We start from the raw sequence: 25,483 nt of genomic DNA, 5'->3' as shown, positions 1-25,483 counted from the left end.
CCCTTCATAAGGCAGCAGGAGAGGTTAACTAACCCTCTGTAACCCTTCATAGTGCAGCAGGAGAGGTTAACTAACCCTCTGTAATCCTTCATAAGGCAGTAGGAGAGGTTAACTAACCCACTGTAACCCTTCATAAGGCAGCAGGAGAGGTTAACTAACCCTCTGTAATCCTTCATAAGGCAGCAGGAGAGGTTAACTAACCCACTGTAACCCTTCATAGGGCAGCAGGAGAGGTTAACTAACCCTCTGTACACCTTCATAGTGCAGCAGGAGAGGTTAACTAACCCTCTGTAATCCTTCATAAGGCAGCAGGAGAGGTTAACTAACCCTCTGTAATCCTTCATAAGGCAGCAGGAGAGGTTAACTAACCCTCTGTACACCTTCATAAGGCAGTAGGAGAGGTTAACTAACCCTCTGTACACCTTCATAAGGCAGCAGGAGAGGTTAACTAACCCACTGTAACCCTTCATAGGGCAGCAGGAGAGGTTAACTAACCCTCTGTAATCCTTCATAAGGCAGCAGGAGAGGTTAACTAACCCACTGTAACCCTTCATAGGGCAGCAGGAGAGGTTAACTAACCCTCTGTAATCCTTCATAAGGCAGTAGGAGAGGTTAACTAACCCTCTGTAATCCTTCATAAGGCAGCAGGAGAGGTTAACTAACCCTCTGTAACCCTTCATAGGGCAGCAGGAGAGGTTAACTAACCCTCTGTACACCTTCATAAGGCAGCAGGAGAGGTTAACTAACCGTCTGTACACCTTCATAAGGCAGCAGGAGAGGTTAACTAACCCACTGTAACCCTTCATAAGGCAGCAGGAGAGGTTAACTAACCCTCTGTAACCCTTCATAGTGCAGCAGGAGAGGTTAACTAACCCTCTGTAATCCTTCATAAGGCAGTAGGAGAGGTTAACTAACCCTCTGTAACCCTTCATAAGGCAGTAGGAGAGGTTAACTAACCCTCTGTAACCCTTCATAGGGCAGCAGGAGAGGTTAACTAACCCACTGTAACCCTTCATAGGGCAGCAGGAGAGGTTAACTAACCCACTGTAACCCTTCATAGGGCAGCAGGAGAGGTTAACTAACCCTCTGTAACCCTTCATAGGGCAGCAGGAGAGGTTAACTAACCCACTGTAACCCTTCATAGGGCAGCAGGAGAGGTTAACTAACCCTCTGTAATCCTTCATAAGGCAGCAGGAGAGGTTAACTAACCCACTGTAACCCTTCATAGGGCAGCAGGAGAGGTTAACTAACCCTCTGTAATCCTTCATAAGGCAGTAGGAGAGGTTAACTAACCCTCTGTAATCCTTCATAAGGCAGCAGGAGAGGTTAACTAACCCACTGTAACCCTTCATAGGGCAGCAGGAGAGGTTAACTAACCCTCTGTACACCTTCATAGTGCAGCAGGAGAGGTTAACTAACCCTCTGTAATCCTTCATAAGGCAGCAGGAGAGGTTAACTAACCCACTGTAACCCTTCATAGGGCAGCAGGAGAGGTTAACTAACCCTCTGTACACCTTCATAGTGCAGCAGGAGAGGTTAACTAACCCTCTGTAATCCTTCATAAGGCAGCAGGAGAGGTTAACTAACCCTCTGTAATCCTTCATAAGGCAGCAGGAGAGGTTAACTAACCCTCTGTACACCTTCATAAGGCAGCAGGAGAGGTTAACTAACCCTCTGTACACCTTCATAGTGCAGCAGGAGAGGTTAACTAACCCTCTGTACACCTTCATAAGGCAGCAGGAGAGGTTAACTAACCCTCTGTACACCTTCATAAGGCAGTAGGAGAGGTTAACTAACCCTCTGTACACCTTCTTAAGGCAGCAGGAGAGGTTAACTAACCCTCTGTACACCTTCATAAGGCAGTAGGAGAGGTTAACTAACCCTCTGTACACCTTCATAAGGCAGCAGGAGAGGTTAACTAACCCTCTGTACACCTTCATAAGGCAGGGTGCTCAGTATGTAACAGTATCCCCTTCCCTTTGTGTGACACACTCTCCACAAACAAACCACAGTTCTCCAGGGAAAACCCTCCCTCCCTGCCCTAGCCTAGCAGACCACCCTGATCCTGTCTTCTAACCAGAGGACCCACAGAGACAAGATAGACAGTCAGGCAGATCAGATCACATAACCACCAGCCCCTAACAATGGATGGACAGGCTGAGGATTTCCCCTGAGCCGCAGCAGGGATTCACTTCGATGGACAGGCTGAGGATTTCCCCTGAGCCGCAGGGCTTCGTGTGGATGGAGAAGCTGAGGATTTTTCCTGAGCCATGTGGATGTGATGGGCTAGTTGTGGCAGGGTTGGGATAAACTTTGTTTAACAGAACAGGGTTGGGCTGGGCTAGACTAGTACAGCCATGAGAGCCACAGCAATCTCAACCGATCCTCTCCTCACACAATACACAGCGAGAGAGATTGGCTATACTTAAACTCTTTAACATCATCCTTAGCTCTGGCATCTTCCCCAATATTTCGAACCAAGGACTGATCACCCCAATCCATAAAAGTGGAGACAAATTTTACCCCAATAACTACTGTGGGATATGCGTCAAAAGCAACCTTGGGAAAATACTCTGCATTATCATTAACAGCAGACTCGTACATTTACTCAGTGAAAACAATGTACTGAGCAAATGTCAAATTGGCTTATTACCAAATTACCGTACGACAGACCACGTATTCACCCTGCACACCCTAATTGACAAACAAAACAAAACAAAGGCTTCTCATGCTTTGTTGATTTCAAAAAAGCTTTTGACTCAATTTGGCATGAGGGTCTGCTATACAAATTGATGGAAAGTTAGGGGAGAAATATACAACACTATAAAATCTATGTACACAAACAAAGTGTGAGGTTAAAATAGGCAAAAAACACATTTCTTTCCACAGGGCTGTGGGGAAGCAGCTTAAGCCCCACCCTTTCAACATATACAGTTGAAGTCGGAAGATTACACACACCTTAGCCAAAAATTCACAATTCCTGACATTTAATCCTTGTAAGAATTTCCCTGTCTTAGGTCAGTTAGGATCACCACTTTATTATAAGACTGAAATGTCAGAAAAATAGTAAAGAATTATTTATTTCAGATTTTATTTCTTTCATCACATTCCCAGTGGGTCAGAAGTTTACATACACTCAATTCGTATTTGGTAGCATTGCCTTTAAATTGTTTAACTTGGGTCAAACATTTCAGGTAGCCTTCCACAAGCTTCCCACAATAAGTTGGGTGAATTTTGGCTCATTCCTCCTGACAGAGCTGGTGTAACTGAGTCAGGTTTGTAGGCCTCTTTGCTCGCACATGTTTTTTCAGTTCGGCCCACAAATGTTGTATAGGATTGAGATCAGGGCTTTGTGATGGCCACTCCAATACCTTGACGGTTGTCCTTAAGCCAATTTGACACAACTTTGGAAGTATGCTTGGGGTCATTGTCCATTTGGAAGACCCATTTGTGACCAAGCTTTCACTTCCTGACTGATGTCTTGAGATGTTGCTATAATATATCCACATAATTTTCCTCCCTCATGATGTCATCTATTTTGTGAAGTGCACCAGTTCCTACTGCAGCAAAGCACCCCCCACAACGTGATGCTGCCACCCCTGTGCTTCACGGTTGGGATGGTGTTCTTCGGCTTGCTAGCCTCTCCTTTTTCCTCTAAACATAACGATGGTCATTATGGCCAAACAGTAATATTTTTGTTTCATCAGACCAGAGGACATTTCTCAAAAAAGTACAATCTTTGTCCCCATGTGCAGTTGCAAACCGTAGTCTGGCTTTTTAATGGCGGTTTTTAGCAGTGGCTTCTTCCTTGCTGAGCGGCCTTTCAGGTTATGTCGATATAGGACTCGTTTTTACTGTGGATATAGATACTTTTGTACCTGTTTCCTCCAGCATCTTCACAAGGTCATTTGCTGTTCTGGGATTGATTTGCACTTTTCGCACCAAAGTACGTTACTCTCTAAGAGACAGACCGCGTCTCCTTCCTGAGCGGTATGACGGCTGCGTGGTCCCATGGTGATTATACTTGCATACTATTGTCTGTACAGATGAACGTGGTACCTTCAGGCGTTTGGAAATTGCTCCCAAGGATGAACCAGAATTGTGGAGGACTACAGTTTTTTTTCTGAAGTCTTGGCTGATTTGCCCATGATGTCAAGCAAAGAGGCACTGAGTTTGACGGTAGGCCTTGAAATACATGCACAGGTACACCTCCAATTGACTCAAATTATGTCAATTAGCCTATCAGAAGCTTCTAAAGCCATGACATCATTTACTGGAATTTTCCAAGCTGTTTAAAGGCACAGTCAACTTAGTGTATGTAAACTTCTGACCCACTGGAATTGTAATACAGTGAATTATAAGTGAAATAATCTGTCTGTAAACAATTGTTGGAAAAATTACTTGTGTCATGCACAAAGTAGATGTCCTAACCGACTTGCCAAAACTGTAGTTTGTTAACAAGAAATTTCTGGAGTGGTTGAAAAATGAGTTTTAATGACTCCAACCTAAGTGTATGTAAACTTCCCACTTCCAACTGTATATCAACAAATTGGCAAGGGCACAAGAACAGTCTGCAGCTCCCAGCCTCACCCTACTAGAATCTAAAGTTAAATGTATACTGATGATCTGGTGCTTCTGTCACCAACCAAGGAGGTTTTACATCAGCACCTACAGTAGATCTTCTGAAGGTCGAGAGCCGTGTGTCCTCCGAAACACAACGCCCACTTAACCCGGAAGCCAGATGCACCAATGTGTCGGAGGAAACACTGTGCACCTGGCAACCGTGTCAGCGTGCACTGCACCCAGCCTGCCAGAGGAGTCGCTAGTGCGTGATGGGACAAGGACATCCCTGCCGGCCAAACTCTCCCCTAACATGGACGACGCTGGGCCAATTGTGCGCCGCCCCATGGGTCTCCCCGTCATGGCCAGATGCAACTTGAACTTGAACCAAGAATCTCTAGTGGCACAGCTAGCACTGTGATGCAGTGCCTTAGACCACTGCGCCACTCGGGAGGCCCCTTGAATAAAAATACTTGAATCAGTTATAGAACCCATTGTCCTTCATGGTTGTGAGGTCTGGGGTCCGCTCACCAACCAATAATTCACAAAATGGGACAAACACCAAATTGAGACTCTGCATGCAGAATTATGCAAAAATATCCTCCGTGTACAATGTAGAACACCAAATAATGCATGCAGAGCAGAATTAGGCCGATAGCCGCTAATTATCAAAATACAGAAAAGAGACGTTCAATTCTACAACCACCTAAAAGGAAGCGATTCCCAAACCTTCCATAACAAAGCCATTTCCTACAGAGAGATGAACCTGGAGAAGAGTCCCCTAAGCAAGCTGGTCCTGGGGCTCTGTTCACAAACACAAACACACCCCACAGAGCCCCAAGACAGCTACACAATTAGACCCAACCAAATCATGAGAAAACAAAACGATAATTACTTGACATATTGGAAAGAATCAACAAAAAAACTGAGCAAACTAGAATGCTATTTGGCCCTAAACAGAGAGTACACAGTGGCAGAATACCTGACCACAGTGACTGACCCAAAGTTAAGGAAAGATTTGACTATGTACAGACTCAGTGAGCATAGCCTTGCTATTGAGAAAGGCCGCCGTAGGCAGACATGGCTCTCAAGAGAAGACAGGCTATGTGCTCACTGCCGACAAAATGAGGTGGAAACTGAGCTGCACTTCCTAACCTCCTGCCAAATGTGTGACCATATTAGAGACACATATATTTCCCTCAGATTACACAGACCCACAAAGAATTTGAAAACATATCCAATATTTGATAAACTCCCATATCTACTGGGTGAAATACCACAGTGTGCCATCACAGCAGCAAGATGTGTGACCTGTTGCCACAAGAAAAGGGCAACCAGTGAAGAACAAACACCATTGTAAATACAACCCATATTTATGTTTATTTATTTTGTACTTTAACTATTTGCACATCGTTACAACACTCTAAAAAGACATAATATGACATTTGAAATGCCTTTATTCTTTTGGAACTCATGTGAGTAAAATTTACTGTTCACTTTTTATGGTTTATTTCACTTTTGTTCATTGCTTTGGCAATGTAAACATATCTTTCCCATGCCAATAAAGTAACTTGAATTGAGAGGGAGACAAATAGAGGTCTTGCTTTTTGCCATTGCAGCTCCATTCCTGGCAGAGGTGAATTACAGTGTTGAAGTTTAATGTTGAGAGATCTCACTCCAAAACAGAGCTTCATATGCAACTCCCCAGGGAGGTAGAGAGAGAGGGGCTGCAGTCTCAACTTTCTCAGGACAAGGTGGAGGACAAAGACGAGAGAACAGGCAATAGGCAGAGGAGTATAGAGAGAGAAAAGGAGAGAGGGAGGACAGAGAGGATTGGGTGAGGAACAGGAAGTACTTGTACCTCTTTGGGAGACAGGACAGAGATGTAGTCCTCGTAGATCATGCGTGCCTTCTCCTCCACTGTGTTCTTGTTCATCTCCTGTTTGAGGTCTTCACAGGCCAGCCAGAACAACATGTTCTCCTCGCTGTACTCAGTCCTTAAGAACTCTCTGAACACGTTCCGACCTGCAGGATTCTTCATCAGCTTGTCGAACGACTGGGCCCAAACCCTCATCTCCTCTAATGTTGGTTTGGTGCTGAGAGATGGAGGGAAAGAGAGAGAGAGGTTAAACGACTGGGCCCAAACCCTCATCTCCTCTAATGTTGGTTTGGTGCTGAGAGATGGAGGGAAAGAGAGAGAGAGGTTAAACGACTGGGCCCAAACCCTCATCTCCTCTAATGTTGGTTGTTTGGAGAGAGAGAGATTGATCTATGACCCGTTAGGGTGTAGGGGTTAGGGTGTAGGGGTTAGGGTGTAGGGGTTAGAGTGTAGGGGTTAGGGTGTAGAGGTTAGGGTGTAGAGGTTAGGGTGAAGGGGTTAGGGTGTAGAGGTTAGAGTTTGGGGTGTAGAGGTTAGAGTTTAGGGTGAAGGGGTTAGGGTGTAGAGGTTAGGGGTTAGAAGTTAGGGGTTAGGGTGTAGAGGTTAGGGTGTAGGGGTTAGGGTGTAGAGGTTAGGGTGTAGGGGTTAGAGTGTAGAGGTTAGGGTGTAGGGGTTAGGGGTTAGAAGTTAGGGGTTAGGGTGTAGAGGTTAGGGTGTAGAGGTTAGGGTGTAGGGGTTAGGGTGTAGAGGTTAGGGTGCAGGGGTTAGGGCGTAGGGGTTAGGGCGTAGGGGTTAGGGCGTAGGGGTTAGGGTGTAGGAGTTAGGGCGTAGAGGTTAGGGCGTAGGGGTTAAGGCGTAGGGGTTAGGGTGTAGGGGTTAGGGTGTAGGGGTTAGAGGTTAGGGTGAAGAGGTTAGGGTGTAGGGGTTAGAGGTTAGGGTGTAGGGGTTAGGGTGTAGGGTGTAGGGGTTAGAGGTTAGGGTGTAGGGGTTAGGGTGTAGGGGTTAGGGGTTAGGGTGTAGAGGTTAGGGTGTAGGGGTTAGGGGTTAGGGTGTAGGGGTTAGGGTGTAGGGGTTAGGGTGTAGGGGTTAGGGTTTAGGGTGTAGGGGTTAGGGGTTAGGGTGTAGGGGTTAGAGGTTAGGGTGTAGGGGTTAGGGTGTAGGGGTTAGGGTGAAGGGGTTAGGGTGTAGGGGTTAGGGTGCAGGGGTTAGGGTGTAGGGGTTAGGGTGTAGAGGTTAGGGTGTAGGGGTTAGGGGTTAGGGTGTAGGGGTTAGAGGTTAGGGTGTAGGGGTTAGGGTGTAGAGGTTAGGGTGTAGGGGTTAGGGGTTAGGGTGTAGGGGTTAGAGGTTAGGGTGTAGGGGTTAGGGTGTAGAGGTTAGGGTGTAGGGGTTAGGGTGTAGAGGTTAGGGTGTAGGGGTTAGGGTACTCACCAAGGTTCACAGTTTGATATGGTCTCCAGATGTGTCTCCAGGGATTTCCTCCTTCTGTCCTCTTCATTCCTAACAGTGAAACTACAAGGTGGTGAAACTACATCACAGCACTTTCACATAGATGGATGGACACTCACTCACTCACTCACTCACTCACGCACGCACGCACGCACGCACGCACTCACTCACTCACTCACTCACTCACTCACTCACTCACTCACTCACTCACTCACTCACTCACTCACTCACTCACTCACTCACTCACTCACTCACTCACTCACTCACTCACTCACTCACTCACTCACAGGTACACGCACTCACTCACAGGTACACGCATACACAGGGTTGGGGAGTAATGGATTAAATGTAATATATTGTAATCAGATTACAGATATTTTGGAAAAACTAGATTATTACTTCTAAGATTACTTTTAAATTCAGAAAGGTTGTTTGCTATAACTTTCTGTTATCTTTGACACCTTTCGGTTTTCTTAATGACATTGAAAATCAGCATTGAAAAAAGCTTCTTTTTTTTTCTGAGCGAGTTTGACCACAAGGCAGACGTCACTAGGAAGACACACGAAATGCGTTTGATGGATCATGGGAAAAGGGCAGGAATAGGCTTTTTATAGGCTACAGTCCAAACGATGTCTTCCAAAGGTGTGACTGCTGTCGGTATCCAAATATGATTCAATTTGAATTAACGCTACACCCCTGCACACTTTGGATAGACTGAAACAGCTGCAGATTAGCAGAACATCAAAGTGTCACCAACAAAAACAATATGGCCTATAGTAAAATGCAGCACATGGCATTCTGTCACGCCCTGATCTATTTCACCTGTCTTTGTGATTGTCTCCACCCACCTCCAGATGTCTCCTGTTTTCCTCATTAGTCCCCCGGTGTATTTATCCCTGTGTTTCCTGTCTCTCTGTACCAGTGTATTTATCCCTGTGTTTCCTGTCTCTCTGTACCAGTGTATTTATCCCTGTGTTTCCTATCTCTCTGTACCAGTGTATTTATCCCTGTGTTTCCTGTCTCTCTGTGCCAGTTGTCTTGTTTTCCTCATTAGTCCCCCGGTGTATTTATCCCTGTGTTTCCTATCTCTCTGTGTGCCAAATAAAATACATTTTTTTTATTTATATAGCCCTTCGTACATCAGCTGATATCTCAAAATGCTGTACAGAAACCCAGCCTAAAACCTGTAGAAGCACCTGCATTGCTTGCTGTTTGGGGTTTTAGGCTGGGTTTAGAAGCTTTGCCAGTTCGTCTTGTTTTGCCAAGTCAACCAGTGGTTCTCCTAGATCCCAGACTCTGATGTTTCCTAGCCCTCCTGGTTTTGACCCTTGTCTGTCCTGACGCCGAACCCGCCTGCCTGACCACTCTGCCTGTCCTGACGCCAAACCCGCCTGCCTGACCACTCTGCCTGTCCTGACGCCGAACCCGCCTGCCTGACCACTCTGCCTGTCCTGACGCCGAACCCGCCTACCTGACCACTCTGCCTGTCCTGACGCCGAACCCGCCTGCCTGACCACTCTGCCTGTCCTGACGCCAAACCCGCCTGCCTGACCACTCTGCCTGTCCTGACGCCGAACCCGCCTACCTGACCACTCTGCCTGTCCTGACGCCGAACCCGCCTGCCTGACCACTCTGCCTGTCCTGACGCCGAACCCGCCTGCCTGACCACTCTGCCTGTCCTGACGCCGAACCCGCCTGCCTGACCACTCTGCCTGTCCTGACGCCGAACCCGCCTGCCTGACCACTCTGCCTGTCCTGACGCCGAACCCGCCTGCCTGACCACTCTGCCTGTCCTGACGCCGAACCCTCCTACCTGACCACTCTGCCTGTCCTGACGCCAAACCCGCCTGCCTGACCACTCTGCCTGTCCTGACGCCGAACCCTCCTACCTGACCACTCTGCCTGTCCTGACGCCGAACCCGCCTACCTGACCACTCTGCCTGTCCTGACCTCGAGCCTGCCTACCTGACCACTCTGCCTGTCCTGATGCCGAACCCGCCTGCCAGACCACTCTGCCTGTCCTGACGCCGAACCCGCCTACCTGACCACTCTGCCTGTCCTGACGCCGAACCCGCCTGCCTGACCACTCTGCCTGTCCTGACGCCGAACCCGCCTGCCTGACCACTCTGCCTGTCCTGACGCCGAACCCGCCTGCCTGATCACTCTGCCTGTCCTGACGCCGAACCCGCCTACCTGACCACTCTGCCTGTCCTGACGCCGAACCCGCCTGCCTGACCACTCTGCCTGTCCTGACGCCGAACCCGCCTACCTGACCACTCTGCCTGTCCTGACGCCGAACCCGCCTACCTGACCACTCTGCCTGTCCTGACGCCGAACCCGCCTACCTGACCACTCTGCCTGTCCTGACGCCGAACCCGCCTACCTGACCACTCTGCCTGTCCTGACGCCGAACCCTCCTACCTGACCACTCTGCCTGTCCTGACGCCGAACCCGCCTGCCTGACCACTCTGCCTGTCCTGACGCCGAACCCGCCTGCCAGACCACTCTGCCTGTCCTGACGCCGAAACCGCCTGCCTGACCACTCTGCCTGTCCTGACGCCGAACCCGCCTACCTGACCACTCTGCCTGTCCTGACGCCGAACCCGCCTGCCTGACCACTCTGCCTGTCCTGACGCCGAACCCGCCTACCTGACCACTCTGCCTGTCCTGACGCCGAACCCGCCTACCTGACCACTCTGCCTGTCCTGACGCCGAACCCGCCTACCTGACCACTCTGCCTGTCCTGACGCCAAACCCGCCTGCCTGACCACTCTGCCTGTCCTGACCTCGAGCCTGCCTATCGCCTGGTACTGTTTGAACTCTGACCTGGTTTATGAACTCTCGCCTGTCCCCGACCTGCCTTTCGCCTACCCCTTTTGGTGTAATAAATCTCGGAGTTCAACCATCTGCCTTCTGTGCCTGCATAAGGGCCTTGTGCCCTTAAAGCATTCATTTTTCACATGCAAAAAGCACTTTTCGGTAGTGCTTAAAGCTTGCCATTTCCCGAAAGCAGCATTTATTTTTCAACTCAATGAGCCCGATCAGTCGTCCATGACAACCAAATCATAAACAACAGATTAGGCTAATTAGTCCTTTGTTTTTTGGGTTACGCTCCGGTAAAATAATTTGGCTAATCTATATTTCCATATTTCCAAGTCCGATTCTTGAAGATCAAGGCTGACTGGAAATCTGACATTTGGTTTTGAATGTAAATACTGTACATAACATATATAACCTACAGCACCAGTTAAAAGTTTGGACAAACATTTGTTTTTAAGGAGCGGGACACTAATCCGGACGCTTATAAGAAATCCAGCTATGCCCTCAGACGAACCATCAAACAGGCAACTCGATTACAGACTACAAAGGGAAACCCAGCCACGAGCTGCCCAGTGACACGAGCCTACCAGACGAGCTAAATGCCTTTTATGCTAGCTTCGAGGCAAGCAACACTAAAGCATATATGAGAGCACCAGCTGTTCTGGACAACTGTGTGAGAACGCTCTTGGTAGCTGATGTGAGCAAGACCTTTAAACAGGTCAACATTCACAAAGCCGCGGGGCCAGATGGATTACCAGGACATGTAATCAAAGCGTGCGCGGACCAACTGTCTTCACTGACATGTTCAACCTCTCCCTGACCGAGTCTGTAATACCTACATGTTTCCAGCAGACCACCATAGTCCCTGTGCTCAAGGAAGCAAAGGTAACATGCCTAAATGATTACCGCACCGTAGCACTCACGTCGGTAACCATAAAGTGCTTTGAAAGGCTGATCATGGTTCACATCAACAGCATCATCCCGGAAACCCTAGACCCACTCCAATTCGCATACCGCCCCAACAGATCCACAGTTGACGTAATCTCACTCCACACTGCCCTTTCCCACCTGGACAAAAGGAACCCCTATGTGAGAATGCTGTTCATTGACTACAGCTCAGCGTTCAACCCCATAGTACCCTCAAAGCTCATCACTAAGCTAAGGACCCCGGGACTAAACACCTCCCTCTGTAACTGGATCCTGGACTTCCTGACAGGCTGCCCCCAGGTGGTAAGGACTCATTAAGTTTGCTGACGACATAAGTGCTAGGCCTGATTACCGACAACGATGAGACAGCCTATACGGAGGAGGTCAGAGACCTGGCATTGTGGTGCCAGGACAACAACCTTTCCCTCAATGTGAGCAAGACAAAGGAGCGTGGACTACCGTTAACCCCCCATTAACATCGACGGGGCTGTAGTGGAGCGGGTCGAGAGTTTCAAGTTCCTTGGTATCCACATCACCAACAAGCTATCATGGTCCAAACACACCAAGACAGTCTTGAAGAGGGCACGACACCTTTTCCCCCTTTAGGAGACTGAAAAGATTTGGCATGACTCCCCAGATCCTCAAAAAGTTATACAGCTGCACCATCGAGAGCATCCTGACTGGTTGCGTCACCGCCTGGTATGGCAACTGCTTGGCATCTGACCGTAAGGTGCTACAGAGGGTAGTGCGTATGGCCCAGTACATCACTGGGGCCAAGCTTCCTGCCATCCAGGACCTATATACTAGGCGGTTCAGAGGAAAGCCCAAAAAATTGTCAAAGACTCCAGCCACCCTAGTCATAGACTGTTCTATCTGCTACCGCACAGCAAGCAGTACCGGAGCGCCAAGTCTAGGTCCAAAAGGCTTCTAAACAGCTTTTACCCCCAAGCCATAAGACTGCTGAACAATTAAACAAATGGCCACCCAGGCTATTTACATTGACCCTCCCTCATTTTCTACACTGCTGCTACTCGCTGTTTATCTATGCATAGTCACTTTACCCCTACCTAAATGAACAAATTACCACAACTAACCTGTAACCGCGCACATTGACTCGGTACTCCCTATAAATAGCCTCATTATTGTTATTTTATTGTGTTAATTTTTATTATTTTTTATTTCAGTTTATTTGGTAAATATTTTCTTAACTCTTTCTTGAACTGCATTGTTGGTAAAGGGCTTGAAAGTAAGTATTTCACAGTAAATACCTGTTGTATTTGGCAAGTTTGATTTGATTTGGTTTATTTGCAGCAATTCGACCATGAAGGCCTGATTCAATCTCCTCTGAACAGTTGATGTTGAGATGTGTCTGTTACTTCAACTCTGTGAAGCATTTTTTTGGGCTGCAATCTGAAACTGGTAACTCTAATGAACTTGTCCTCTGCAGCAGAGGTAACTCCAGGTCTTCCCTTCCTGTGGTGGTCCTCATGAGAGCCAGTTTCATCATAGCGCTTGATGGTTTTTGCGACTGCACTTGAAGAAACTTTCAAAGTTCTTGACATTTTACGGATTGACTGACCTTCAGGTCTTAAAGTAATGATGGACTGTCATTTCTCTTTGCTTATTTGAGCTGTTCTTGCCCTGATATGGACTTGGTCTTTTACCAAATAGGGCTATCTTCTGTATACCAAGGTACGCTGTGAGTGTAGGGGGAGGGGACAGGGATGCTGTGAGTGTAGGGGGGGGACAGGGACGCTGTGAGTGTAGGGGGAGAGGACAGGGATGCTGTGAGTGTAGGGGGAAGGGACAGGGACGCTGTGAGTGTAGGGGGAGGGGACAGGGACACTGTGAGTGTAGGGGGAGGGGACAGGGACGCTGTGAGTGTAGGGGGAGGGGACAGGGACGCTGTGAGTGTAGGGGGAGGGGACAGGTACGCTGTGAGTGTAGGGGGAGGGGACAGGGACGCTGAGTGTAGGGGGAGGGGACAAGTGATGCTGTGCGATTAGGGGGATGCTGTGAGTGTAGGGGGATGCTGTGAGTGTAGGAGGGGGATGCTGTGAGTGTAGGATGGGGATGCTGTGAGTGTAGGATGGGGATGCTGTGAGTGTAGGAGGGGGATGCTGTGAGTGTAGGGGGATGCTGTGAGTGTAGGAGGGGGATGCTGTGAGTGTAGGAGGGGGATGCTGTGAGTGTAGGGAGGACGCTGTGAGTGTAGGGGGTGGGACGCTGTGAGTGTAGGGGGGGCGCTGTGAGTGTACGGGGATGCTGTGAGTGTAGGGGGGGGATGCTGTGAGTGTAGGAGGGGGATGCTGTGAGTGTAGGAGGGGGATGCTGTGAGTGTAGGAGGGGGATGCTGTGAGTGTAGGGGGGATGCTGTGAGTGTAGGGGGGCGCTGTGCGTGTAGGGGGGATGCTGTGAGTGTAGGGGGGATGCTGTGAGTGTAGGGGGGATGCTGTGAGTGTAGGGGGGGATGCTGTGAGTGTAGGGGGGGGATGCTGTGAGTGTAGGGGGGGGGATGCTGTGAGTGTAGGGGGGGATGCTGTGAGTGTAGGGGGGATGCTGTGAGTGTAGGAGGGGGATGCTGTGAGTGTAGGGGGGGATGCTGTGAGTGTAGGGGGGATGCTGTGAGTGTAGGGAGGGATGCTGTGAGTGTAGGGGGGGATGCTGTGAGTGTAGGGGGGATGCTGTGAGTGTAGGGGGGGATGCTGTGAGTGTAGGGGGGGATGCTGTGAGTGTAGGGGGGATGCTGTGAGTGTAGGGGGGGGATGCTGTGAGTGTAGATGGGGATGCTGTGAGTGTATGGGGGGGGATGCTGTGAGTGTATGGGGGGACAGGGACGCTGTGAGTGTAGGGGGGGATGCTGTGAGTGTAGGGGGGATGCTGTGAGTGTAGGGGGGGATGCTGTGAGTGTAAGGGGGATGCTGTGAGTGTAGGGGGGGATGCTGTGAGTGTAGGGGGGGATGCTGTGAGTGTAGGGGGGGATGCTGTGAGTGTAGGGGGGATGCTGTGAGTGTAGATGGGGATGCTGTGAGTGTATGGGGGGGGATGCTGTGAGTGTATGGGGGGACAGGGACGCTGTGAGTGTAGGGGGGGATGCTGTGAGTGTAGGGGGGATGCTGTGAGTGTAGGGGGGGATGCTGTGAGTGTAGGGGGGATGCTGTGAGTGTAGGGGGGGATGCTGTGAGTGTAGGGGGGGGATGCTGTGAGTGTAGGGGGGGATGCTGTGAGTGTAGGGGGGGATGCTGTGAGTGTAGGGGGGATGCTGTGAGTGTAGATGGGGATGCTGTGAGTGTAGATGGGGATGCTGTGAGTGTATGGGGGGGATGCTGTGAGTGTAGGGGGGGACAGGGACGATGTGAGTGTAGGGGGATGCTGTGAGTGTAGGGGGGATGCTGTGAGTGTAGGGGGGATGCTGTGAGTGTAGGGGGGATGCTGTGAGTGTACGGGGGGATGCTGTGAGTGTACGGGGGGATGCTGTGAGTGTAGGGGGGATGCTGTGAGTTTAGGGGGGGTGCTGTGGGTGTAGGAGGGGATGCTGTGAGTGTAGGAGGGGATGCTGTGAGTGTAGGGGGATGCTGTGAGTGTAGGGGGATGCTGTGGGTGTTGGGGGGGATGCTGTGAGTGTAGGGGGGGATGCTGTGAGTGTAGGGGGGGATGCTGTGAGTGTAGGGGGGATGCTGTGAGTGTAGGGGGGGGGGGTGCTGTGAGTGTATGGGGGGGACCTACCATGAGCAGCTACAGCAGCAACACCAGCAGAAGCAGCATGTGTTAGGTCTCTGTGTGTTGGGCTGCCGTTGAGCCCGGCTGGGCGACATCTCGCTGACAGTCATCGGAGACTCTCCGTCTGCCGGGACAGGGCCTGTGTACTGAGAGAGAGAGAGAGAGAGAGAGAGAGAGAGAGAGAGAGAGAGAGGGAGATTAGCACACACACTTATGTTTGGAACATAGCCACACAGGGGTGAATGCATACAGATATGTACATGTACAATCAGCAACATGAATAAACACACAATGTCAGTCCTTACGTTTGGCTCAGTCACGGCGGTCAGGTATTCTGCCACTGTGAACTCTGCATGTAGAGTCTCAATTTGGTGTTTGTCCCATTTTGTGAATTCTTGGTTGGTGAGCGGACCCCAGAACTCACAACCATAAAGGGCAATGGGTTCTATAACTGATTCAAGTACTTTTAGCCAGATCCTAATTGGTTTGTCGAATTTTATGTTCCTTTTGATGGCATAGAAGGCCCTTCTTGCCTTGTCTCTCCGATTGTCCACAGCTTTGTGGAAGTTCACTGTGGCGCTGATGTTAAGGCTGAGGTATGTATAGTTTTTTGTGTGCTCTAGGGCAATGGTGACGAGATGGAATTTGTATTTGTGGTCCTGGCAACTGGACCTTTTTTGGAACACCATTATTTTGGTCTTACTGATGTTTACTGTCAGGGTCCAGGTCTGACAAAATCTGTGCAGAAGATCTAGGTGCTGCTGTAGGCCCTCCTTGGTTGGTGACAGAAGCACCAGATCATCAGTAGACATTTAACTTCAGATTCTAGTAAGGTGAGGCCGGGTGCTGCAGACTGTTCTAGTGCCCTTGCCAATTAGTTGATATACATATATGTTGAAGAGGGTGGGGCTTAAGCTGCATCCCTGTCTCACCCCCAGCCCTGTTGAAAGAAATGTGTTTTTTGCCAATTTTTAAAAGCACATTTGTTTGTGTATATGGATTTTATAATGTTGTATGTTTTTCTCCCAACACCACTTTCCATCAATTTGTATAGCAGACCCTCATGCCAAATTGAGTGAAAAGTTTTTTTGAAGTCAACAAAGCATGAGAAGACTTTGCCTTTGTTTTTGTTTGTTTGTTTGTCAATTCGGATGTGCAGGGTGTACGTGGTCTGTCGTACTGTAATTTGGTAAAAAGCCAATTTGACATTCTCTCTTGCTCTCGCTCTCTCGCTCTCTGCAGTGAGTCAAAGAGCAGAACAGGGGGTGCGAGTGTAATGTGGTGTCAGTGGATTCCCAGACCACAAATATAACCTGAGATGTTTAACTTCTTATGGCTGCAAGGGGCAGTATTGAGTAGCCAGTTAAATCGTGCCCATTTCAAACGGCCTCGTACTCAATTCTTGCTCGTACAATATGCATATTATTATTACTATTGGATAGAAAACACTCTCTAGTTTCTAAAACCGTTTGAATTATTTCTCTGAGTGAAACAGAACTCATTCTGCAGCACATTTCCTGACCAGGAAGTGGAATGTCAGAAATCGATGCTCTGTTCAACTTCCTGCCTATACATGGGCATGATACGTAAGAGTCTACGTACACTTCATACACCTTCCCCTGGTTGTCAAGAGGCGGTGAGAGAAGAAATTTCGTGTTTATCTTGGTCTGAGGTGGAATTAAAGCTCTTTGTATGACGTGACCGTCCATTTCCTGTTTCTGGAGCGCGCGAAAGGGGACATGGATTTGCCTTCTGTTTAGCTGTCGTTATGGACGACTAACATCTCCGGTTTAGATTTTATTTGATACATGTGACCATAAGGTATGTTGATACATTTGATACATAAGACCGTAAGGTATGTTTTTTCAATATAGTTTAATCAGATTATTGAAATTTTTTCGGGAGTTTTGCCGTGTTCCGTTCTCTGACTTTGTTGACGTTGGAGAGATCCGTGCCACTTGGCAAGTGCCCATGCTAAATCAAGAGGGAAATTTGCCGTTCCAGATCCAAACAACGACTGTTCTGGACAAAGGACACCTTGTCCAACATTCTGACGGAAGATCACCAAAAGTAAGAAACATTTTATGATGCTATTTCTAATATCTGTCGTGCATGTGAACTGGTCGTCGGCGCCCAAGTGTTTCTGGCTATTGTGGCTACGCTAATATAACGCTATATTGTGTTTTCGCTGTAAAACACTTGATAAATCGGAAATATTGTCTGGAATCACAAGATGCCTGTCTTTCAATTGCTGTACACTATGTATTTTTCAGAAATGTTTTATGATGAGTATTTAGTTATTTGGCGTTGGTGTCTGTAATTTTTTCGGTTCAATTTCTGACTGTAGCTGCAATGTAAACTATGATTTATACCTGAAATATGCACATTTTTCTAACAAAACATATGCTATACAATAAATATGTTATCAGACTGTCATCTGATGAAGTTGTTTCTTGGTTAGTGGCTATTTATATCTTTATTTGGTCGAATTTGTGATAGCTACTGATGGAGTAAAAAACTGATGGAGTAAGAAAAGTGGTGTCTTTTGCTAACGTGGTTAGTTAATAGATTTACATATTGTGTCTTCCCTGTAAAACATTTTAAAAATCGGACATGTTGGCTTGATTCACAAGATGTGTACCTTTCATATGCTGTATTGGACTTGTTAATGTGTGAAAGTTAAATATTTAAAAAAAATATATTTTGAATTTCGCGCCCTGCACTTTGAGCTGGCTGTTGTCATAAGTGTACCGACGTCGGGCTTGCACGCCAAACAGGTTAAGCAACATCAGCAGTATCCTGATTTCTCTACCTCACATGACACACTGACTGACTGTCTGACTCACTGACTGACTGACTGACTGTCTGACTGACTGACTGACTCTCACTACACACTACTCTAATCCCCATCAACCCCTAAATACAACCCCGCATTCCTACCACAACAACCTGTCTGTACACACTCTAAACATATCTGGCAGACTGAATACTCCACCATCACGGAGGAGGGATGAACTCTCACTGGCAGACTGAATACTCCACCATCACGGAGGAGGGATGAACTCTCACTGGCAGACTGAATACTCCACCATCACGGAGGAGGGATGAACTCTTACTGGCAGACTGAATACTCCACCATCACAGGAGAAATCAAGAGAGAGAAAGGAAGAGAGAGAGACTGGGGGAAGGAGAGAGAGACTGGGGGAAGGAGAGAGAGGCTGGGGGAAGGAGAGAGAAAGACTGGGGGAAGGAGAGAGAGAGACTGGGGAAAGGAGAGAGAGACTGGGGGAAGGAGAGAGAGAGACTGGGGGAAGGAGAGAGAGAGACTGGGGGAAGGAAAGAGAGAGACTGGGGGAAGGGGAGAGAGACTGGGGGAAGGAGAGAGAGAGACTGGGGGAAGGTGAGAGAGAGACTGGGGGAAGGAGTGAGAGACTGGGGGAAGGAGAGAGAGACTGGGGGAAGGGGAGAGAGAGACTGGGGAAGGAGTGAGAGACTGGGGGAAGGAGAGAGAGACTGGGGGAAGGGGAGAGAGAGACTGGGGAAGGAGTGCGAGGCTGGGGGAAGGAGTGCGAGGCTGGGGGAAGGAGTGCGAGGCTGGGGGAAGGAGTGCGAGGCTGGGGGAAGGAGAGAGAGACTGGGGGAAGGGGAGATAGAGACTGGGGGAAGGAGAGAGAGACTGGGGGAAGGAGAGAGAGAGATTGGGGGAAGGAGAGAGAGAGACTGGGGGAAGGAGAGAGAGAGAATGAGGCAGACAGAAGAAGGGACAGAAAAGAGATTGAATAGATAGAGGAAGTGAAAAAAGGAGAGGAGATATGTACAGAGGATAAGAGGAGAGGAGATATGGACAGTGGATAAGAGGAGAGGGGATATGGACAGAGGATAAGAGGAGAGGGGATATGGACAGAGGATAAGAGGAGAGGGGGATATGGACAGAGGATAAGAGGAGAGGGGATATGGACAGAGGATAAGAGGAGAGGGGGATATGGACAGAGGATAAGAGGAGAGGAGATATGGACAGAGTATAAGAGGAAAGGGGGAAATGGACAGAGGATGAGAGGAGAGGGGATATGGACAGAGGATAAGAGGAGAGGGGATATGGACAGAGGATAAGAGTAGAGGGGATATGGACAGAGAATGAGAGGAGAGGAGATATACAGGCTAGAAATGTTTCACATGTCAACTGCTACTCCCTGTTGCACACGACAAGCTTCCATTACCCTGTCACAAGGGGATTCATGGCTGATTGACAACAACAAAATGTCAACGCTGCTACGGTCCACGAAGCTACGGTCCACACTGCTACGGTTCACGCTGCTACGGTCCACGCTGCTACGGTCCACGCTGCTACGGTCCACGCTGCTACGGTCCCCGCTGCTACGGTCCACGGAGCTACGGTCCACACTGCTACGGTCCACGCTGCTACGGTCCACGCTGCTACGGTCCACGCTGCTACGGTTCACGCTGCTACGGTCCACGGAGCTACGGTCCACACTGCTACGGTCCACGCTGCTACGGTCCACGCTGCTACGGTTCACGCTGCTACGGTCCACGCTGCTACGGTTCACGCTGCTACGGTTCACGCTGCTACGGTCCACACTACTACGGTTCACGCTGCTACGGTCCACGCTGCTACGGTCCACGCTGCTACGGTTCACGCTGCTACGGTCCACGCTGCTACGGTCCACACTGCTACGGTTCACGCTGCTACGGTCCACGCTGCTACGGTCCACGCTGCTACGGTCCACGCTGCTACGGTTCACGCTGCTACGGTCCACACTGCTACGGTCCACGATGCTACGGTCCACGCTGCTACGGTCCACGAAGCTACGGTCCACGAAGCTACGGTCCACGCTGCTACGGTCCACGCTGCTACGGTCCACGCTGCTACGGTTCACGCTGCTACGGTTCACGCTGCTACGGTCCACGCTGCTACGGTCCACGCTGCTACGGTCCACGAAGCTACGGTCCCCGCTGCTACGGTCCACGCTGCTACGGTCCACACTGCTACGGTCCACGCTGCTACGGTCCACGCTGCTACGGTCCACGAAGCTACGGTCCACGCTGCTACGGTCCACGCTGCTACGGTCCACGAAGCTACGGTCCACGCTGCTACGGTCCACGCTGCTACGGTCCACGAAGCTACGGTCCACGAAGCTACGGTCCACGAAGCTACGGTCCACGCTGCTACGGTCCACGCTGCTACGGTCCACGAAGCTACGGTCCACGCTGCTACGGTCCACGCTGCTACGGTCCACGAAGCTACGGTCCACGAAGCTACGGTCCACGCTGCTACTTTATTTGTCACTTACTATAGAAACTATAGACACTATAGACACTATAGACACCCACTATAGACACTATAGACACTATAGACACTTACTATAGACACTATAGACACTATAGACACTATATACACTATAGACACTATAGACACTTACTATAGACACTATAGACACTATAGACACTCACTATAGACACTATAGACACTATAGACACTATATACACTTACTATAGACACTATAGACACTATAGACACTTACTATAGACACTATAGACACTATAGACACTCACTATAGACACTATAGACACTATATACACTCACTATAGACACTATAGACACTATAGACACTCACTATAGACACTATATACACTATAGACACTCACTATAGACACTATAGACACTCACTATAGACACTCACTATAGACACTCACTATAGACACTATAGACACTCACTATAGACACTATAGACACTCACTATAGACACTATAGACACTCACTATAGACACTCACTATAGACACTATAGACACTATAGACACTCACTATAGACACTATAGACACTATAGACACTTACTATAGACACTATAGACACTCACTATAGACACTATAGACACTCACTATAGACACTATAGACACTCACTATAGACACTATAGACACTCACTATAGACACTATAGACACTCACTATAGACACTATAGACACTCACTATATACACTATAGACACTATAGACACTATAGACACTATACACACTTACTATAGACACTATAGACACTATAGCCACTTACTATAGACACTATAGACACTATAGACACTATAGACACTATATACACTTACTATAGACACTATAGACACTTACTATAGACACTATAGACACTATAGACACTATAGACACTATATACACTATAGACACTATATACACTTACTATAGACACTATAGACACTATAGACACTTACTATAGACACTATAGACACTATAGACACTATAGACACTCACTATAGACACTATAGACACTATAGACACTATATACACTTACTATAGACACTATAGACACTATAGACACTTACTATAGACACTATAGACACTATAGACACTCACTATAGACACTATAGACACTATATACACTCACTATAGACACTATAGACACTATAGACACTCACTATAGACACTATAGACACTCACTATAGACACTCACTATAGACACTCACTATAGACACTCACTATAGACACTATAGACACTCACTATAGACACTATAGACACTCACTATAGACACTATAGACACTCACTATAGACACTATAGACACTATAGACACTCAATATAGACACTATAGACACTATAGACACTTACTATAGACACTATAGACACTATAGACACTCACTATAGACACTATAGACACTCACTATAGACACTATAGACACTCACTATAGACACTATAGACACTATAGACACTCACTATAGACACTATAGACACTCACTATAGACACTATAGACACTCACTATAGACACTATAGACACTATAGACACTATAGACACTATAGACACTATATACACTTACTATAGACACTATAGACACTATATACACTTACTATAGACACTATAGACACTATAGACACTTACTATAGACACTATAGACACTATAGACACTATAGACACTCACTATAGACACTATAGACACTATAGACACTATATACACTTACTATAGACACTATAGACACTATAGACACTTACTATAGACACTATAGACACTATAGACACTCACTATAGACACTATAGACACTATATACACTCACTATAGACACTATATACACTATAGACACTCACTATAGACACTATAGACACTCACTATAGACAATATAGACACTCACTATAGACACTATAGACACTCACTATAGACACTATAGACACTATAGACACTCAATATAGACACTATAGACACTATAGACACTTACTATAGACACTATAGACACTCACTATAGACACTATAGACACTCACTATAGACACTATAGACACTCACTATAGACACTATAGACACTATAGACACTCACTATAGACACTATAGACACTCACTATAGACACTATAGACACTCACTATAGACACTATAGACACTATATACACTATAGACACTATAGACACTATAGACACTATATACACTTACTATAGACACTATAGACACTATAGCCACTTACTATAGACACTATAGACACTATAGACACTATAGACACTATATACACTTACTATAGACACTTACTATAGACACTATAGACACTCACTATAGACACTATAGACACTCACTATAGACACTATAGACACTATAGACACTCACTATAGACACTATAGACACTATAGACACTCACTATAGACACTATAGACACTATAGACACTCACTATAGACACTATAGACACTATAGACACTATAGACACTTACTATAGACACTATAGACACTATAGACAGTTACTATAGACACTATAGACAGTTACTATAGACACTATAGACACTATAGACACTCACTATAGACACTATAGACACTCACTATAGACACTATAGACACTCACTATAGACACTATAGACACTATAGACACTCACTATAGACACTATAGACACTCACTATAGACACTATAGACACTCACTATAGACACTATAGACACTATAGACACTCACTATAGACACTCACTATAGACACTATAGACACTCACTATAGACACTATAGACACTATAGACACTCACTATAGACACTATAGACACTATAGACACTCACTATAGACACTATAGACACTCACTATAGACACTCACTATAGACACTATAGACACTATACACACGTACTATAGACACTATAGACACTCACTATAGACACTATAGACACTCACTATAGACACTATAGACACTCACTATAGACACTTACTATAGACACTATAGACACTATAGACACTAACTATAGACACTATAGACACTATATACACTATAGACACTATAGACACTCACTATAGACACTCACTATAGACACTTACTATAGACACTATATACACTATAGACACTCACTATAGACACTCACTATAGACACTATAGACACTATAGACACTCACTATAGACACGTACTATAGACACTATAGACACTATAGACACTCACTATAGACACTATAGACACTATAGACACTATAGACACTCACTATATACACTATAGACACTATAGACACTCACTATAGACACTATAGACACTATAGACACTCACTATAGACACTATAGACACTATAGACACTCACTATAGACACTATAGACACTATAGACACGCACTATAGACACTATAGACACTATAGACACTCACTATAGACACTATAGACACTATAGACACTCACTATAGACACTATAGACACTATAGACACTCACTATAGACACTATATACACTCACTATAGACACTATAGACACTCACTATAGACACTATAGACACTTACTATAGACACTATAGACACTATAGACACTCACTATAGACACTATAGACACTATAGACACTCACTATAGACACTATAGACACTATAGACACTCACTATAGACACTATAGACACTATAGACACTCACTATAGACACTATAGACACTCACTATAGACACTATAGACACTATAGACACTCACTGTAGACACTATAGACACTATAGACACTCACTATAGACACTCACTATAGACACTCACTATAGACACTATAGACACTATAGACACTCACTATATACACTATAGACACTCACTATAGACACTATAAACACTATAGACACTATAGACACTCACTATAGACACTATAGACACTCACTATAGACACTCTTCTATGAGATGGGAAACACGGTGAAAGACGTGGAACATGTATTCTTTATGACAGAATGTTGACATTAGGAGAAATCAAACTTTCTTTGACCAAGTTACACTTCTCAAAAGGCACTGAATTGGTGGATAGACCCCCCCCCCCCACACACTCACTCACTCACTCACTCACTCACTCACTCACTCACTCACTCACTCACTCACTCACTCACTCACTCACTCACTCACTCACTCACTCACTCACTCACTCACTCACTCACTCACTCACACACACACACACACACACACACACACACACACACACACACACACACACACACACACACACACACACACACACACACACACACGAGATAATTGTACCATTTATTCCAACTAAAAGTACATGTTGCTGCTTGTCAGAGATAATGTCAGCATTCCAATCAGATTTCAGTGGTTATTTTTTTTATTTCCTAAAACACTTTTAGGAAAAACTAAAAACACACACCATTTGGCCAGGTGGTCGGGAATAGAGGGTCACTGTCACTAAGTGTCTGGTTATTATACAGTATGATGAAAATATACTCATAGCTACAGTAAATAAAAGAAAAGGAGAGCGTGAGAGAGAGAGAGAGAGAATGAGAGACAGAGAGAAGATGAGATAAGAGGAGAGGAGAGAGGAGAGAGGAGGAGAGAGGAGAGAGGAGGAGAGCGGAGGAGAACAAAGGAGAGCAGAGGAGAGAAGAGCAGAGGAGAGAAATGGAAAGGAGGAGAGACATACTGAGACACAGAATAGAGCAGAACAGACTCCTGTGGATTCCTTGGTGAAGGCCGTGTGAACTAAACCAACAGCACGTCTCACAGCACTGTGCGTCCTGTGTGTGTGTGCGTGAGTTCTCTGTAAAAGTTCCTCTCACCACCAAAAGGGGAAGTTCCTCTCACCACCAAAAGGGGAAGTTCCTCTCACCACCAAAAGGGGAAGTTCCTCTACCACTAAAAGGGGAAGTTCCTCTCACCACTAAAAGGGGAAGTTCCTCTCACCACCAAAAGGGGACGTTCCTCTA

General features: G+C 47.0%; 1 protein-coding gene across 1 annotated transcript; it reads right to left on the bottom strand.

Annotated features, from left to right (window-relative positions):
* Positions 1–6,421: 6,421 nt before the first annotated feature.
* Positions 6,422–15,478, bottom strand: LOC120037897 (regulator of G-protein signaling 20-like; the record flags this gene model as incomplete). The annotated part of the gene is made up of 3 exons (XM_038983863.1): positions 15,359–15,478; positions 7,868–7,936; positions 6,422–6,656 (listed from the first exon to the last, which is right to left on the bottom strand). Coding segments are annotated over exons 1-3 (408 nt in total), but the record flags the coding sequence as incomplete, so codon positions are not given.
* Positions 15,479–25,483: the final 10,005 nt, after the last annotated feature.

Source organism: Salvelinus namaycush, unplaced genomic scaffold (genome assembly GCF_016432855.1).
Source record: "Salvelinus namaycush isolate Seneca unplaced genomic scaffold, SaNama_1.0 Scaffold1974, whole genome shotgun sequence".
NCBI classification, from domain to species: domain Eukaryota; kingdom Metazoa; phylum Chordata; class Actinopteri; order Salmoniformes; family Salmonidae; genus Salvelinus; species Salvelinus namaycush.
Note: the sequence above shows the minus strand (reverse complement) of the source record. Positions and strands in the feature narration are given on the sequence as shown.